This window comes from Coregonus lavaretus (assembly GCF_964263955.1).
Source record: "Coregonus lavaretus genome assembly, contig: HAP1_SCAFFOLD_4545, whole genome shotgun sequence".
Lineage (NCBI taxonomy): Eukaryota > Metazoa > Chordata > Actinopteri > Salmoniformes > Salmonidae > Coregonus > Coregonus lavaretus.
The window spans coordinates 22,501-39,800 of NW_028160948.1; the positions used below are offsets into that span (position 1 = coordinate 22,501).

General features: G+C 46.6%; 1 protein-coding gene across 1 annotated transcript in view; it reads right to left on the bottom strand.

The window, feature by feature from the left end:
* LOC311121270 (prospero homeobox protein 1-like) overlaps positions 1 to 15,967 on the bottom strand; it is a gene marked incomplete at both ends in the record, with an annotated part of 18,336 nt that extends 2,369 nt beyond the window's left edge. Inside the window, 3 exons of the mRNA XM_084195780.1 lie at positions 12,946 to 14,229; positions 14,752 to 15,345; positions 15,632 to 15,967. Of these exons, the coding sequence (XP_084051906.1) occupies positions 12,946 to 14,229; positions 14,752 to 15,345; positions 15,632 to 15,967 (2,214 nt within the window). The remainder of the gene's footprint in view (positions 1 to 12,945; positions 14,230 to 14,751; positions 15,346 to 15,631) is intronic.
* Between the last annotated feature and the right edge of the window lie 1,333 nt (positions 15,968 to 17,300).

Sequence of the window (17,300 nt, forward strand, 5' to 3'; positions counted from 1 at the left end):
TATTAAATCGTTTGTGTATCTTACTGTCTGCAAACTACTGTCAGCTAGTTTGTCTTTTCTTAGCAAGTTCTAGCTAAAATATATTGTATAAGCCGCTAATGCTAATCGCTACTTAGCTGGCTAGCTAGCTTGCTAAATGTACTAAGAGTCAGAGCAAATGTAGCTAGCTAATACAGCCTGGTACCAGTGCTGGTGTAGGCCTAGATAACCATGTTGTTTGTGAAACGGTGTCTTCTAGATCAGAGAGGAATAGGCAAAGCATGAATATTAGCTAGCTAGCTACATGAGGTAAGAAAACATGTAATGTAACATCTAATTAGGGTCCCCTGGAAACACTGACCAACGTTTTTTTCCCCTACGCTGTCAATAATTCCTCCATTCGTTGTCATGTCAAACAACAATGCATTCAAGGTACTGCACAATATATGCCAACTATAAAATTAGATTAATCATTCTATTTCCATGATTCCAACAGTTCACCAATTAACTAGATGTTTTGTCCATATCATGCAGTTCTGCTGGGCACAGTGTGGACATGATAACAAAAGTGCAGGAAATGCAGAAATTGATGAAAATGCAGATGTTTAAACATTTTTGAAGTTGGATTGAACAGTATAAAACATTCAGAATGGAGAAAGCCTAATTGAAATCACTTATAATGTGTTGCCACCCTAGGGTGATGAACTACTTACTCATGAATCATATTTAGAACTTTTATTATTCAAAAAACATTAAATAACGTCAAATACCATCCTACCATCAAAAATGTGAAAAATCTTGTCATATGATATACGCGACCAATACACTTTTATTTGATTTGAGCTAGGGAGAGAGGTGGAGAGAAGGCCAGAGGGAGAGAGAGGAGAGGAGGCCAGAGAGAGAGGTAGAGAGAGGAGGAGAGGAGGCCAGAGAGAGAGAGAGAGAAGGAGAGGCCAGAGAGAGAGGGGAGGAGAGAAGGCCAGAGAGAGAGGTAGAGAGAGGAGGAGAGGAGGCCAGAGAGAGAGGTAGAGAGAGGAGGAGAGGAGGCCAGAGAGAGAGAGGAGGAGAGGAGGCCACAGAGAGAGGGGAGGAGAGAAGGCCAGAGACAGAGGTAGAGAGTAGAGGAGAGGAGGCCAGAGAGAGAGAGAGAATGAGAGGAGGCCAGAGATAAAGGGGAGGAGAGAAGGCCAAGAGAGAGGTAGAGAGTAGAGGAGAGGAGGCCAGAGAGAGAGAGAGAAGGAGAGGCCAGAGAGAGAGGGGAGGAGAGAAGGCCAGAGAGAGAGGGGAGGAGAGAAGGCCAGAGAGAGAGGGGAGGAGAGGAGAGGAGGCCAGAGAGAGAGGGGAGGAGAGGAGAGGAGGCCAGAGAGAGAGAGAGAGGAGAGGAGGCCAGATATATTAAACACAACACAGTCTATTGGAGGTATTAAACACAACATGTGGCCTATTATAACTATTATTACTATTACTATTATTATTGTTATTATTATTATTATTATTACTATTATTATTATTATTATTGTTGTTACTATTATAATGATGATTATTATGATGATGATGATGATTATTATTATTATTGTTACTATTATTGTTGTTATTATTATTATTATTATTATTATTATTATTATTATTATTATTATTATTAATCATCCAGTTTCTGTGTTTGTGTGAAACTAAGAATCCAGGTGTTTAATGACTCACATGTTCCCTCAGTTAATCCCCCGCTGAACTGGCCCTGACACCCTTGTTGTTCACACACACACACACACACACACACACGCACGCACGCACGCACGCGCGCGCACACAAGAACACGCAGACACACATACACACAAGCACACAAGCACACGCACACCCTTGTTTTTGGAAAAAGGATTACAGTAAATGGTGTGATTACATGGTGTTTAAGGTAATTTGCTCTGTTTCATATGGAGGTAAAAGTATACGGCTGATACTCCGAACAACAAAAACTGACTTACTGACTGACTGAGCTGGCTGGCTGACTGGCTGACTGACTGACTGGCTGGCTGGCTGGCTGACTGGCTGACTGACTGACTGGCTGACTGGCTGACTGGCTGGCTGGCTGACTGGCTGACTGACTGACTGGCTGACTGACTGACTGACTGACTGGCTGACTGGCTGACTGAGCTGGCTAGAGCAGAAGACAAGACAACCCTCCCAAACAAGTTAACAAGGTGTAAACTAACGGATAATACACGTAAGAAATGAAAGTTGCACACTTTATAAAATGTATATTATATAGACTATGTCCATCTTTATATAAAATAATCTAGAGTGCATCGTTCTTTATTTTCCCAAATAAACTGAATGTAGTCACTCATAACATTACTGAATGTAGTCACTCATAACATTACTGAATGTAGTCACTCATAACATTACTGAATGTAGTCACTCATAACATTACTGAATGTAGTCACTCATAACATTAATTAATGTAGTCACTCATAACATCACTGAATGTAGTCACTCATAACATTACTGAATGTCGTCACTCATAACATTACTGAATGTCGTCACTCATAACATTACTGAATGTCGTCACTCATAACATTACTGAATGTCGTCACTCATAACAGTACCAAATGTAGTCACTCATAACAGTAATGAATGTAGTCACTCATAACATTGCAAAAAGTGAAATCACATTCTCTAACTGGGGATAGCTAGCTAACGTAATGTCACTAAGCACGATGCGCAAGCCACTTAATTTTCATCATGAAATAACTTCATATTTCCGAGTTAGTCAGATATTAGTTTAGAAAGACTTGAAATTGGCATGGGGAGCTAACTAGCTAGCTGCTTATCAAAGGTAGATAACTGTTTAATTTGGACCAAAACATCGACCAAATTATTCCTCAATGTTTCTCAAAATGACTGTAGCTGGCTAATTACTTTGATACAACCGGTTTTATCCTGTTTTAGTCCACACAAAGCCCTGTCAGTAGAACCTCATGAACAACATGGGGGGGAAACACATTTGGCCGTGCTTTAAGGCCTACCAGACGTTTCCATCTAGTGTGTCCCTCTGTCCTCCGACTCTTGTTGGATGTAGTTGTACGGTTTATCAGGTCCCAGGGTCCCATGACTGTTATGATTATTTATTTACAAAGTTAATTACAATTAGTTTTTTTTTTCTTTAGTGCCATCTGTATCCTATAGGGCAGATCTAGTCTCCTGTGCGGAAGGAAGCAGTCTGGAGACTCACTGGGAGGGAGACTAGAAGTTCTGACTGAACGGACAAACATTTGAGCGCCCCCCAGGGCGGTCCATTTACTTAGTGCTGTTATAATTTATGCTATGAAATCCTGCGATTTCATTGGGAGCAGTTCCCCCCCTCGTAGCAAATAGCTGGCAAAGCAATCCAGGCAATGTTCACATGACCTGTGCGCCTACGGAAGCGATGCTGCCTGGCAGTCACTGACGACCAGAGTAGTAAATAACTGAACAGCTTGTTTTGAACAATATATTATTTTTTTTTACAGGAAAATGTACACATTTACCATACTTTTACGAGCATTTAAAACATAATCCGTTAATTATGTAATATATATATTTTTACCAATCACCAGTGGGGCGCCGCACCTAATACCCTAATGGGCGAGCCGTCGCTGGTCAGGTACAACACAGACACTGTGACCATGGTTGAGTCATCCTGTCGCTGTTTCCTGCTACAGGGATGTCTCTTCTGAGAAACCAGAGCGCACGCACACACACACACACACACACACACACACACACACACACACACACACACACACACACACACATCCTGTACCCCTCCTCCTGAATGCTTCATATTTATGTGGACATAATTTTCTCTGTCGACCTTGAGCTTGGCTGAGGCGCTTTGGCTATGTGTGTGTAATGTTAGCTAAAGAAAGGCACTGAATAAACAGCACAGCTGGGATGAAATGTTCCCCCTCGCTCCTCTCTCTCACCGGGCGGATGGCGTGTGTGTGTGTGTGTGATGTGTGTGTGTGTGTGTGTGTGTTTGTGTGATGTTGTGTGCAGTGCAAACGAGACAATAACATCTGAAACCTGAACCTATCGCCAGGTGTACGGAAGAGAGGAGGAGAAGGAGGGGGAGGGGGAAGAGAGGAGGAGAAGGAGGTGGAGGGGGCAGAGAGGAGGAGAAGGAGGTGGAGGGGGAAGAGAGGAGGAGAAGGAGGTGGAGGGGGAAGAGAGGAGGAGAAGGAGGTGGAGGGGGAAGAGAGGAGGAGAAGGAGGTGGAGAGGGAAGAGAGGAGGAGAAGGAGGTGGAGGGGGAAGAGAGGAGGAGAAGGAGGTGGAGGGGGAAGAGAGGAGGAGAAGGAGGTGGAGGGGGAAGAGAGGAGGAGAAGGAGGTGGAGAGGGAAGAGAGGAGGAGAAGGAGGTGGAGGGGGAAGAGAGGAGGAGAAGGAGGTGGAGGGGGAAGAGAGGAGGAGAAGGAGGGGGAGGGGAAAGAGAGGAGGAGAAGGAGGTGGGGGGGGGGAGAGAGGAGGAGAAGGAGGGGGAGGGGGAAGAGAGGAGGAGAAGGAGGTGGAGGGGGAGAGAGGAGGATAAGGAGGTGGAGGGGGAAGAGAGGAGGAGAAGGAGGTGGAGGGGGAAGAGAGGAAGAGAAGGAGGGGGAGGGGGAAGAGAGGAGGAGAAGGAGGTGGAGGGGGAAGAGAGGAGGAGAAGGAGGTGGAGGGGGAAGAGAGGAGGAGAAGGAGGGGGAGGGGGAAGAGAGGAGGAGGAGAGGGAGGGGGAGGGGGAGGGGGAGGGGGAAGAGAGGAGGGGGAGGGGGAAGAGAGGAGGAGATGGAGGTGGAGGGGGAAGAGAGGAGGTGAAGGAGGTGGAGGGGGAAGAGAGGAGGAGAAGGAGGTGGAGGGGGAAGAGAGGAGGAGAAGGAGGTGGAGGGGGAAGAGAGGAGGAGAAGGAGGGGGAGGGGGAAGAGAGGAGGAGAAGGAGGTGGAGGAGGAGAAGGAGGTGGAGGGGAAGAGAGGAGTAGAAGGAGGTGGAGGTGGAAGAGAGGAGGAAAAGGAGGTGAATGGGGAGGGGGAAGAAAGGAGGAGGGGAGGGAGGGAGGGAGGGAGAGAGAGGATGAGAGTGGGACGGGAGCGAGGGAGACAGGGAGGGAGGGATGGAGGGCATGAGAGGGGAAGAGAGCGGGACGGGAGGGAGGGAGAGAGGTTGATGAGAGGAGGAGGGGATGAGAGAGGAAGAGAAAGGGAGGGGAGGGAGGGAGAGAGGGAGCTGATGAGAGGGGAAGAGAGGGAGGGTTGGTAAATCCATAAATTAATGCTGGACATCTGCTCAGCAACATGGAAGATTATTGGAACACAGACCTGAGGTGTGTGTGTCCCTGTGCCTTATCCCCACATCCCCACCCAACCGTAACCCCAATCACCATGCAAATGCCAGGGATACAGAACAAGGGCATGTTTCTTGAGATGCAAAGTGTTTGTGTGCGTGCGTGTGCGTGTGAGGGAGTGTGTGTGTGTTGTATGTGTGTGTGTGTGTTTTGTGTTGTGTTGTGTGTGTGTGTTTTGTGTAGCCGCGTGATGAGGAAGAGAATCTCATGCTCTAAGACAGAGGCCTGTCTGTCTCTACTACTCCTTTACACACACACACACACACACACTCACACACACACACACACACTCTCACACACACACACACACACACACACACTCACACACACACACTCACACGCACACACACACACACACACACACATTTGAATAATGCTTCATATTTGATTACATTCCTCATTTGCAAATATGGAGAAAGGGTTTCGAAACAGGTGCACACGCACGTAACATCCACCTCCGGTAAGGTAATACGTGAAAAGATCCTAGGCGACCTACTATACTCCAGTTGTACTTACTACAGTGAGAGTTTCATGTGGTTTTCTTGAATGGAACTAGTGAATAATAATAATGAAATGTGATTGAATGGAACGACTACATCAGCTTTGATATATTTGATAGTGAGAACCACCAATACGTTGAATCTCCTTTGCAGCTGGAGACATAGTGCTATTCAATACATTGACTCTCCCCAGCAACTGGAGAGATAGTGCTATTCAATACATTGCATCTCCCCAGCAACTGGAGAGATAGTGCTATTCAATACATTGCATCTCCCCAGCAACTGGAGAGATAGTGCTATTCAATACATTGAATCTCTCCAGCAACTGGAGAGATAGTGCTATTCACTACATTGAATCTCCTCAGCAGCTGGAGAGATAGTGCTATTCAATACATTGAATCTCCTCAGCAGCTGGAGAGATAGTGCTATTCAATACGTTGAACCTCCCCAGCAACTGGAGAGATAGTGCTATTCAATACATTGAATCTCCCCAGCAACTGGAGAGATAGTGCTATTCAATACGTTGAACCTCCCCAGCAACTGGAGAGATAGTGCTATTCAATACGTTGTATCTCCTCAGCAGCTGGAGAGATAGTGCTATTCAATATGTGGAATCTCCTCAGCAGCTGGAGAGATAGTGCTATTCAATACGTTGAATCTCCTCAACAGCTGGAGAGATAGTGCTATTCAATACGTTGAATCTCCTCAGCAGCTGGAGAGATAGTGCTATTCAATACGTTGGATCTCCTCAGCAACTGGAGAGATAGTGCTATTCAATACGTTGAATCTCCCCAGCAACTGGAGAGATAGTGCTATTCAATACGTTGAATCTCCTCAACAGCTGGAGAGATAGTGCTATTCAATACATTGAATCTCCTCAGCAGCTGGAGAGATAGTGCTATTCAATACGTTGAATCTCCTCAGAAGCTGGAGAGATAGTGCTATTCAATATGTTGAATCTCCTCAGAAGCTGGAGAGATAGTGCTATTCAATACATTGAATCTCCCCAGCAGCTGGAGAGATAGTGCTATTCAATACGTTGAATCTCCTCAGAAGCTGGAGAGATAGTGCTATTCAATACGTTGAATCTCCTCAGAAGCTGGAGAGATAGTGCTATTCAATACGTTGAATCTCCTCAACAGCTGGAGAGATAGTGCTATTCAATACATTGAATCTCCTCAGCAGCTGGAGAGATAGTGCTATTCAATACGTTGAATCTCCTCAGCAGCTGGAGAGATAGTGCTATTCAATACGTTGGATCTCCTCAGCAACTGGAGAGATAGTGCTATTCAATACGTTGAATCTCCCCAGCAACTGGAGAGATAGTGCTATTCAATACGTTGAATCTCCTCAACAGCTGGAGAGATAGTGCTATTCACTACATTGAATCTCCCCAGCAGCTGGAGAGATAGTGCTATTCAATACGTTGAATCTCCTCAACAGCTGGAGAGATAGTGCTATTCAATATGTTGAATCTCCTCAGCAGCTGGAGAGATAGTGCTATTCAATACATTGAATCTCCTCAGAAGCTGGAGAGATAGTGCTATTCAATATGTGGAATCTCCTCAGCAGCTGGAGAGATAGTGCTATTCAATACGTTGAACCTCCCCAGCAACTGGAGAGATAGTGCTATTCAATATGTGGAATCTCCTCAGCAACTGGAGAGATAGTGCTATTCACTACATTGAATCTCCTCAGCAGCTGGAGAGATAGTGCTATTCAATACATTGAATCTCCCCAGCAACTGGAGAGATAGTGCTATTCAATATGTGGAATCTCCTCAGCAGCTGGAGAGATAGTGCTATTCAATACGTTGAACCTCCCCAGCAACTGGAGAGATAGTGCTATTCAATATGTGGAATCTCCTCAGCAGCTGGAGAGATAGTGCTATTCAATACATTGAATCTCCCCAGCAGCTGGAGAGATAGTGCTATTCAATACATTGAATCTCCCCAGCAGCTGGAGAGATAGTGCTATTCAATATGTTGAATCTCCTCAGCAGCTGGAGAGATAGTGCTATTCAATATGTTGAATCTCCTCAGCAGCTGGAGAGATAGTGCTATTCAATATGTTGAATCTCCTCAGCAACTGGAGAGATAGTGCTATTCGATACATTGAATCTCATCAGCAGCTGGAGAGATAGGGCTATTCAATATGTTGAATCTCATCAGCAGATGGAGAGATAGTGCTATTCAATATGTTGAATCTCCTCAACAGCTGGAGAGATAGTGCTATTCAATACATTGAATCTCCTCAACAGCTGGAGAGATAGTGCTATTCAATATGTTGAATCTCCTCAACAGCTGGAGAGATAGTGCTATTCAATACGTTGAATCTCCTCAACAGCTGGAGAGATAGTGCTATTCAATACGTTGAATCTCCTCAACAGCTGGAGAGATAGTGCTATTCACTACATTGAATCTCCCCAGCAGCTGGAGAGATAGTGCTATTCAATATGTTGAATCTCCTCAACAGCTGGAGAGATAGTGCTATTCAATATGTTGAATCTCCTCAGCAGCTGGAGAGATAGTGCTATTCAATACGTTGGATCTCCTCAACAGCTGGAGAGATAGTGCTATTCAATACGTTGGATCTCCTCAACAGCTGGAGAGATAGTGATATTCAATACGTTGGATCTCCTCAACAGCTGGAGAGATAGTGCTATTCAATATGTGGAATCTCCTCAGCAGCTGGAGAGATAGTGCTATTCAATACGTTGAACCTCCCCAGCAACTGGAGAGATAGTGCTATTCAATATGTGGAATCTCCTCAGCAGCTGGAGAGATAGTGCTATTCAATACATTGAATCTCCCCAGCAGCTGGAGAGATAGTGCTATTCAATACATTGAATCTCCCCAGCAGCTGGAGAGATAGTGCTATTCAATATGTTGAATCTCCTCAGCAGCTGGAGAGATAGTGCTATTCAATATGTTGAATCTCCTCAGCAGCTGGAGAGATAGTGCTATTCAATATGTTGAATCTCCTCAGCAACTGGAGAGATAGTGCTATTCGATACATTGAATCTCATCAGCAGCTGGAGAGATAGGGCTATTCAATATGTTGAATCTCATCAGCAGATGGAGAGATAGTGCTATTCAATATGTTGAATCTCCTCAACAGCTGGAGAGATAGTGCTATTCAATACATTGAATCTCCTCAACAGCTGGAGAGATAGTGCTATTCAATATGTTGAATCTCCTCAACAGCTGGAGAGATAGTGCTATTCAATATGTTGAATCTCCTCAACAGCTGGAGAGATAGTGCTATTCAATACGTTGAATCTCCTCAACAGCTGGAGAGATAGTGCTATTCACTACATTGAATCTCCCCAGCAGCTGGAGAGATAGTGCTATTCAATATGTTGAATCTCCTCAACAGCTGGAGAGATAGTGCTATTCAATATGTTGAATCTCCTCAGCAGCTGGAGAGATAGTGCTATTCAATACGTTGGATCTCCTCAACAGCTGGAGAGATAGTGCTATTCAATACGTTGGATCTCCTCAACAGCTGGAGAGATAGTGATATTCAATACGTTGGATCTCCTCAACAGCTGGAGAGATAGTGCTATTCAATACGTTGAATCTCCTCAACAGCTGGAGAGATAGTGCTATTCAATATGTTGAATCTCCTCAACAGCTGGAGAGATAGTGCTATTCAATACATTGAATCTCCTCAGAAGCTGGAGAGATAGTGCTATTCAATATGTGGAATCTCCTCAGCAGCTGGAGAGATAGTGCTATTCAATACGTTGAACCTCCCCAGCAACTGGAGAGATAGTGCTATTCAATATGTGGAATCTCCTCAGCAACTGGAGAGATAGTGCTATTCACTACATTGAATCTCCTCAGCAGCTGGAGAGATAGTGCTATTCAATACATTGAATCTCCCCAGCAACTGGAGAGATAGTGCTATTCAATATGTGGAATCTCCTCAGCAGCTGGAGAGATAGTGCTATTCAATACGTTGAACCTCCCCAGCAACTGGAGAGATAGTGCTATTCAATATGTGGAATCTCCTCAGCAGCTGGAGAGATAGTGCTATTCAATACATTGAATCTCCCCAGCAGCTGGAGAGATAGTGCTATTCAATACATTGAATCTCCCCAGCAGCTGGAGAGATAGTGCTATTCAATATGTTGAATCTCCTCAGCAGCTGGAGAGATAGTGCTATTCAATACATTGAATCTCCTCAGCAGCTGGAGAGATAGTGCTATTCAATATGTTGAATCTCCTCAGCAGCTGGAGAGATAGTGCTATTCAATATGTTGAATCTCCTCAGCAGCTGGAGAGATAGTGCTATTCAATATGTTGAATCTCCTCAGCAACTGGAGAGATAGTGCTATTCGATACATTGAATCTCATCAGCAGCTGGAGAGATAGGGCTATTCAATATGTTGAATCTCATCAGCAGCTGGAGAGATAGTGCTATTCAATATGTTGAATCTCCTCAACAGCTGGAGAGATAGTGCTATTCAATACGTTGAATCTCCTCAACAGCTGGAGAGATAGTGCTATTCAATATGTTGAATCTCATCAGCAGCTGGAGAGATAGTCCTATTCAATATGTTGAATCTCCTCAACAGCTGGAGAGATAGTGCTATTCAATATGTTGAATCTCCTCAACAGCTGGAGAGATAGTGCTATTCAATATGTTGAATCTCCTCAACAGCTGGAGAAATAGTGCTATTCAATATGTTGGATCTCCTCAGCAGCTGGAGAGATAGTGCTATTCAATATGTTGAATCTCCTCAGCAGCTGGAGAGATAGTGCTATTCAATACGTTGTATCTCCTCAGCAGCTGGAGAGATAGTGCTATTCAATATGTTGAATCTCCTCAACAGCTGGAGAAATAGTGCTATTCAATATGTTGGATCTCCTCAGCAGCTGGAGAGATAGTGCTATTCAATATGTTGAATCTCCCCAGCAGCTGGAGAGATAGTGCTATTTAATACGTTGGGTTCTATGTCTTGTTGTCCTTTCACTTTGTTCTTCAAACGAATGTGTGTATGGTGTGTGTGTGGTGTGTGTGTCGTGTGTGTGTGTTTCTAAATGTGTGTGTGCAGAACAGACAGTGCTGAACCAGAGGAGCCTCTCAATATGAACGATAAACAACTACCTGTTCACACCTGCCTGCCACGAAAGTGAGCGAGGTTGTGTGTGTGTGTGTGTGTGTGTGTGTGTTTGTGTGTGTGTGTGTGTATGTGTGTGTGTGTGTGTGATTGTGTGTGTGATTCTGTGTGTGTTTGTGTGTTTTTGTGTGTGTTTTCAATGTAAAAGGCAGAAGAAAACATACATAACTGCCAGGCAACGGTTAACTGTGCTTAGAGTGATATGTGTCACACACACTCTCCCCACACACCAGGAAACTGAATACTTCCTCTTACAGAACTCACTTCTCCTCTACATCCCTGGTTCCGAACACTTCTCCTCTACATCCCTGGTTCAGAACACTTCTCCTCTACATCCCTGGTTCAGAACACTTCTCCTCTACATCCCTGGTTCAGAACACTTCTCCTCTACATCCCTGGTTCAGAACACTTCTCCTCTACATCCCTGGTTCAGAACACTTCTCCTCTACATCCCTGGTTCAGAACACTTGTCCTCTACATCCCTGGTTCAGAACACTTCTCCTCTACATCCCTGGTTCAGAACACTTGTCCTCTACATCCCTGGTTCAGAACACTTGTCCTCTACATCCCTGGTTCAGAACACTTCTCCTCTACATCCCTGGTTCAGAACACTTCTCCTCTACATCCCTGGTTCAGAACACTTGTCCTCTACATCCCTGGTTCCGAACACTTCTCCTCTACATCCCTGGTTCAGAACACTTCTCCTCTACATCACTGGTTCAGAACACTTCTCCTCTACATCCCTGGTTCAGAACACTTCTCCTCTACATCCCTGGTTCAGAACACTTCTCCTCTACATCCCTGGTTCAGAACACTTCTCCTCTACATCCCTGGTTCCGAACACTTCTCCTCTACATCCCTGGTTCAGAACACTTCTCCTCTACATCCCTGGTTCAGAACACTTCTCCTCTACATCCCTGGTTCAGAACACTTCTCTCACCACTCATCATCGTTTCTCTTCCTGACTTTGAAATAGAATTCGCTTTTGAGCGTTATGTATGAAGACAAACACACACACACACACACACACACACACACACACACTGTGTGAAGTATGATTTGCTTTGAGCGTTTATGTGCAAAGTCTCACAGCGCTGTGATGAAAGAGAGGTTTCACAGCACCGACCTTCTGAGAGACACTGAGACAGTGACAACTGAAAAGATAGGAGTTGTGTGTGTGTGTGTGCGTGCGTGCGTGCGTGCGTGCGTGCGTGCGTGCGTGCGTGCGTGCGTGCGTGCGTGCGTGCGTGCGTGCGTGTGTGTGTGCCGTGTCCTCTCAGCACTACTCCCCGCTGTTCTCACTTGAAAGCCTGGAGACCAGCGTGCAATCTTCCCCTTGCAAGACCCGCGCACCCCTTTTCATCTCCCCCCGTCGTACCCGCGCACCCCTTTTCATCTCCCCCCGTCGAGAGAACACAGGGGTTAGAGCAGGAACCAATTAATGGAGATTAATTAAATTAAGGACTTTTACAGCCACTGTTGAGACCCACAAGATGTAGAGATTTTACCAATTCGACTTCAGATTCTGATGTTTATCCACGTTTCTCCAAACTTCAAATTTTGAAGTTCAGAGTTAAGATTTTGGATAGGTTTAAAACATTAAGTTTAGGCATTCATTCCGAATGGTTAAGTTAAGCGTTAAGGTTTGGGATAAGGTTAAAAATATAAAATAAAAATGAGTGTCAAGCACTGGAAATGAACATGCGACCTTGGGATCCGGAGTCATGGGATTACGTAATAGTTCTCACTGTTGCCCCTAGTGGCTGCTTTTGAAGGCATTTCCCGACGTCCTCAGGACATGGACAGAAGTCCATTTTCGAAGTCAACCTTGAGCGATCTGCCTGGCTAAAATGTCTCAATTTGTCTTCCACTGAGACACACACACACACACACACACACACACACACACACACACACACACACACACACACACACACACACACACACACACACACACACACACACCTAGAGTTCACCAGGAAAGGATACGGTACCCCCTGAATAAAGCGATATGTCAGCCATGTCCTGGAGCTCTCCACACTCTGACTTGATGAGCGACAGCCCCTCGCTCCCTCCTCCATGTTGGGGTGGAGTGGGAGTGCTCTGCCTGTGGTGGTGGGAGACAAAATGGATGCCCCCGCTGGAACCGATCTTGGTCCGCAGCCCCACAGTTTCCCTGGAGAGGTCCATGGACTCAGGGGGGGAGCACTGGTCTTTGGGGAAACTCTGGAAGGGGTATCCCATGAGAGGGAGGGAGAAGGGGTGTTGGAAGGACGTTGGGGAGAACCCCAGAGAGGCGGAGAGGGGGGAGGGATGGAGGGAGAGGTGGTGGGGGTGAGGAGGAGGGCGAGAGGGGTTCTGGTGGCGTGGGTCGGCGCTGGTCTTCCTGACCACTAGAGGCAGTGCTTCTGTCTGGTCGCCGGCCGTCGGGACACTGAGACCCCCGAACGAGTCCAGCGGGCTAGGGATGATGACATCACCAAAGCATGGCAGCCTCTGGTTGGCTGAGTGGAAGATGGGGCTGTGAGAGTCAGTGGTGAGGGAGGGGGGAAAGGGAGGGAAGGAGGCCTGTGAGGTGGGGTTGGTGGCAGAGGGGGTGTTTTGGGAGCCACGGTGATGAGGATGATGATGTTGAAGATGATGATGGTTGGGGGGTTTGTGGTTGAACCCGTTAACCACGGCGTCGACCACCTGCGACATGGTAGAGTTCAGCTCCTGTTTCAGAGTCTCGGCTAGCTGCCTCCCACCAACCCCTCTCTCCCCTCTCTCCCCTTGGCCCCAATCGCTCTTCACCCTCCTCCGCCCCTCCCTCTCTCCCTCATCCCTCTCGTCCTCCCCATCCATCAGGGCCTGTTCTCGGAGCAGGGCTCTGGCTCGGTCCAGAAACAGACCTGGGTCGTCAACCAACTCTGACAAGTCGCTGTGGATACGATCAACACGGTTACGGTTGCTGTGGTGGTCCCTGTGTCTGTCCTCCAAACCGTCGGAGCGGACACTGTCCTCTGACAGGTTCCCGTCCTCCTCCCCTCCTCTTCCTCTCTCCAACTCTCTCTCGTTCTCTCTGTCCTCCTCCTCCCCTCCTCTTCCTCTCTCCAACTCTCTCTCGTTCTCTCTGTCCTCCTCCTCCCTTTCTCCTCCTCTCTCCAACTCTCTCTCGTTCTCTCTCTCCTCCTCCTCCTCCTCCCGTCCTCCTCCTCCTCCTCTTTCCTCCTCCTCCTCAGTCTCAGTGTCATAGATCTGGTAGAACTTCTCCTGCAGCTGACGAAGCTGTTTCTGTAGAAACAATACAAACTTTTGAAATATGTAACATTATATATCAATCAATCATAAATATAAATAAATCAATAAAGTCATTGCAGATAACTTCTGCAGCTGACACAAAAATAGATCAACTGTATAAATACATTAAATATGAATACATAAATATACATGAATAACAATATATCAAGACATATATAAATCATTCATCAATCAATTAATAAATAACCTGCACTACATAAATAAAGTAATAAAGTAATCAATAAAAAATCAGAATGCATCTGATAAAGCAGCTTCTGTAATAGAAAAAGTTTTGCACCCTTTTCTAAAACTCAAATGGCCGTATTTACAACTCACTTGCTAAGCTTGCTGTGTGTGTGTGTGTGTGTGTGTGTGTGTGTGTGTGTGTGTGTGTGTGTGTGTGTGTGTGTGTGTGTGTGTGTGTGTGTGTGTGTGTGTGTGTGTGTGTGTGTGTGTGTGTGTGTGTGTGTGTGTGTGTGTGTGTGTGTGTGTGTATGTGTGTGTGTATCCCCTCACCTGCATATCCTCTAGCTGTAGTTTGAGTTGTCGTCTCTCCTCTTGTCTCTGCTCCTGTCTGACACACACCAGCTGAGTGAAGGACTGCTGTTGCTGCTGGGGGAGACGCTGTTTTCTCTTGTTTTCCCTGTACACCTCTCCTTTAGTCTCCCCCCGGCTCTCCCTGTACCCCTCCCCTCCCCCTCTAGAGAGAGACCCAGGGCTGGGAGACTGCAGTGGGGGACAGTCCCGTTCCCTCTCCCTTTCCCTGTTCTCTCTTCTCACCCTCTCGTTCCCTGTCTCTCCGTCTCTATCCCTGTCCCTGTCCCTTTCTCCAGGCTGGAGGGCAGACGGAGCAACGCAGGGGGAATGGCTCATTCCCCGGATAATGTTCTCCACCCTGGCCCGTTTGGCACGCAGGTGCTCGTCTGTGAGGCGCTCTAGGTCCAGAGAGGTGAGTGGGGGATGAGGAGGAGGGGGGCGGCCGAATGGGGGGAGGCAGGGGGAGGAGGGGGAGGGAGATAGGGCGAGGGGGCTGTCTCTGTCTCTGGAGGAGTTACTGCAGACATCCTCCGCTTGGAGATCTGACCCAGCGCTGGAGAGACCTCCACTACCCTGAAAGAAAAGGAACGGATGGATAGATAGATAGATGGAGTTAGTCAATCAATCACTCAATCAATCAATCACTCAAAGTAATCCATCCTGTATAGGATTATCAGATTATTAGCTATTAACTTTGTTTAAATAAGACAAAAGAGTGTGTGTGTGTGTGTGTGTGTGTGTGTGTCTGTGTGTGTGTGTGTGTGTGTGTGTGTGTGTGTGTGTGTGTGTGTGTGTGCGTGCGTGCGTGCGTGCGTGCGTGCGTGCGTGCGTGCGTGCGTGCGTGCGTGCGTGTGTGTACCTGGAAGCCTCCATTCTTCCCAATGTTACTCTTCAGCAGCTGAGAGATGATGGTGGTGCCAGGGAAAGGCATCATGGCGTCTTCGTACGAGTTCGCCCGCTTCAGAAGCTTCCGGAGAACATTCGACTTCGCTCCATCCCCATTGGACCCACCATAGCTGTGAGGGACCAATGAGCAGTCTCCGTCCTGCTCAGGGCCGTGGGATTGGTTCATGGCGTTGAGTAGGAGGGTCTCTCTTGCTCGGGCAAACACTACACTTCCCACTGTCCTCTTCACCCCGATGTCCACGCGGCGCCGCTTGGTCTGTCTGCTTAGGGATGAGGCATGGTCAGGCATCCTCGAGGGGCAGCTAAAGTAACATATCGAAGGGTCGTGACAGACAGGTGCACCTGGATTGACAGAGACAGGACATAAAACACATAATTAGAAGTTAGTTTAGTTTATTGGTTTATTCAGCGGTTATTACGGACAAAATGTTAATATGGTCATTCAAGAGACACTTATATCTGATGAATGACTACCAGAGGGTTCTACCTGGAACCAAAATGGGTTCTCCTATGGGGACAAACAAATAAACTTTTTTTTCTAAGAGTGTACAACCAATTGAGCCATTAGTTTTATTTGATTTTATTATTTTCTCCCCAATTATGATCTTGTCTCATCGCTGCAACTCCCCAACGTGCTCGGGAGAGGCGAAGGTCGAGTCATGCGTCCTCTGAAACATGACCCGCCAAACCACGCTACTTAACACCCGCTCGCTTAACTGGAAACCAGCTGCACCAATGTGTTGGAGGAAACACCATTCAACTGATGACCGAAGTCAGCCTGCAGGCGCCCGGCCCACCACAAGGAGTCGCTAGAGCGTGATGAGCCAAGTCAAACCCCCCCCGGCCAAACCCTCCCCCAACCCGGACGACGCTGGGCCAATTGTGCACAACCCTATGGGACTCCCAGTCACGGCCGCTGCACCACTCGAGAGGACCGCCATTGGAGTTGTCTATTCAAAGCTCCTCCGAGTTGCTCTGAGTTCTCCTACTGCTCAGTGAATTCTTATTTTTGTCGGGGGGGGGCAAAATAAAAAATTGCCCGCAGCACACACCGCTACATCAGTCAGCTAATACAGTATAGTAAAGTCCCAGAAAAAATCTATGTATTATTTTATTGTATTTATTTTCTGATTTTTCAGGGGTTGCTGCAGCACTCTCAGCACCCCTGCTTCCTGCGGCTATGGTTTTAAATCCATGAGTGGGAGTGAACGGAATGCACACTTCAGGCAGATGAGCGAGAGTCGAAACTGGGTTTGAGAAGGTATGGCTCTTACGTGTTCTCGTCTGAAATAGTCCTCTCTGCAAATCAAGGATTTCAACATAATTCCATTTCAGTGCTTTAAAAGGGATTAGATTCCGATAAGAGATACAGAGAAATAGAGAGAGAGAGAGAGAGAGAGAGAGAGAGAGAATGAAAGAGAGAGACATTATAACAATATGATTCAACTGATTAATGGAAGACTTGTGGACTGATGAGAGATACAAAGCTTCGTCAGAGAGAGAGAGAGCGAGAGAGAGAGATGGGGAGAGAGAGAGAGAGAGAGAGAGAGAGAGAGAGAGAGAGAGAGAGGGAGAGAGAGAGAGAGAGAGAGAGAGAGAGAGAGAGAGAGAGAGAGAGCGAG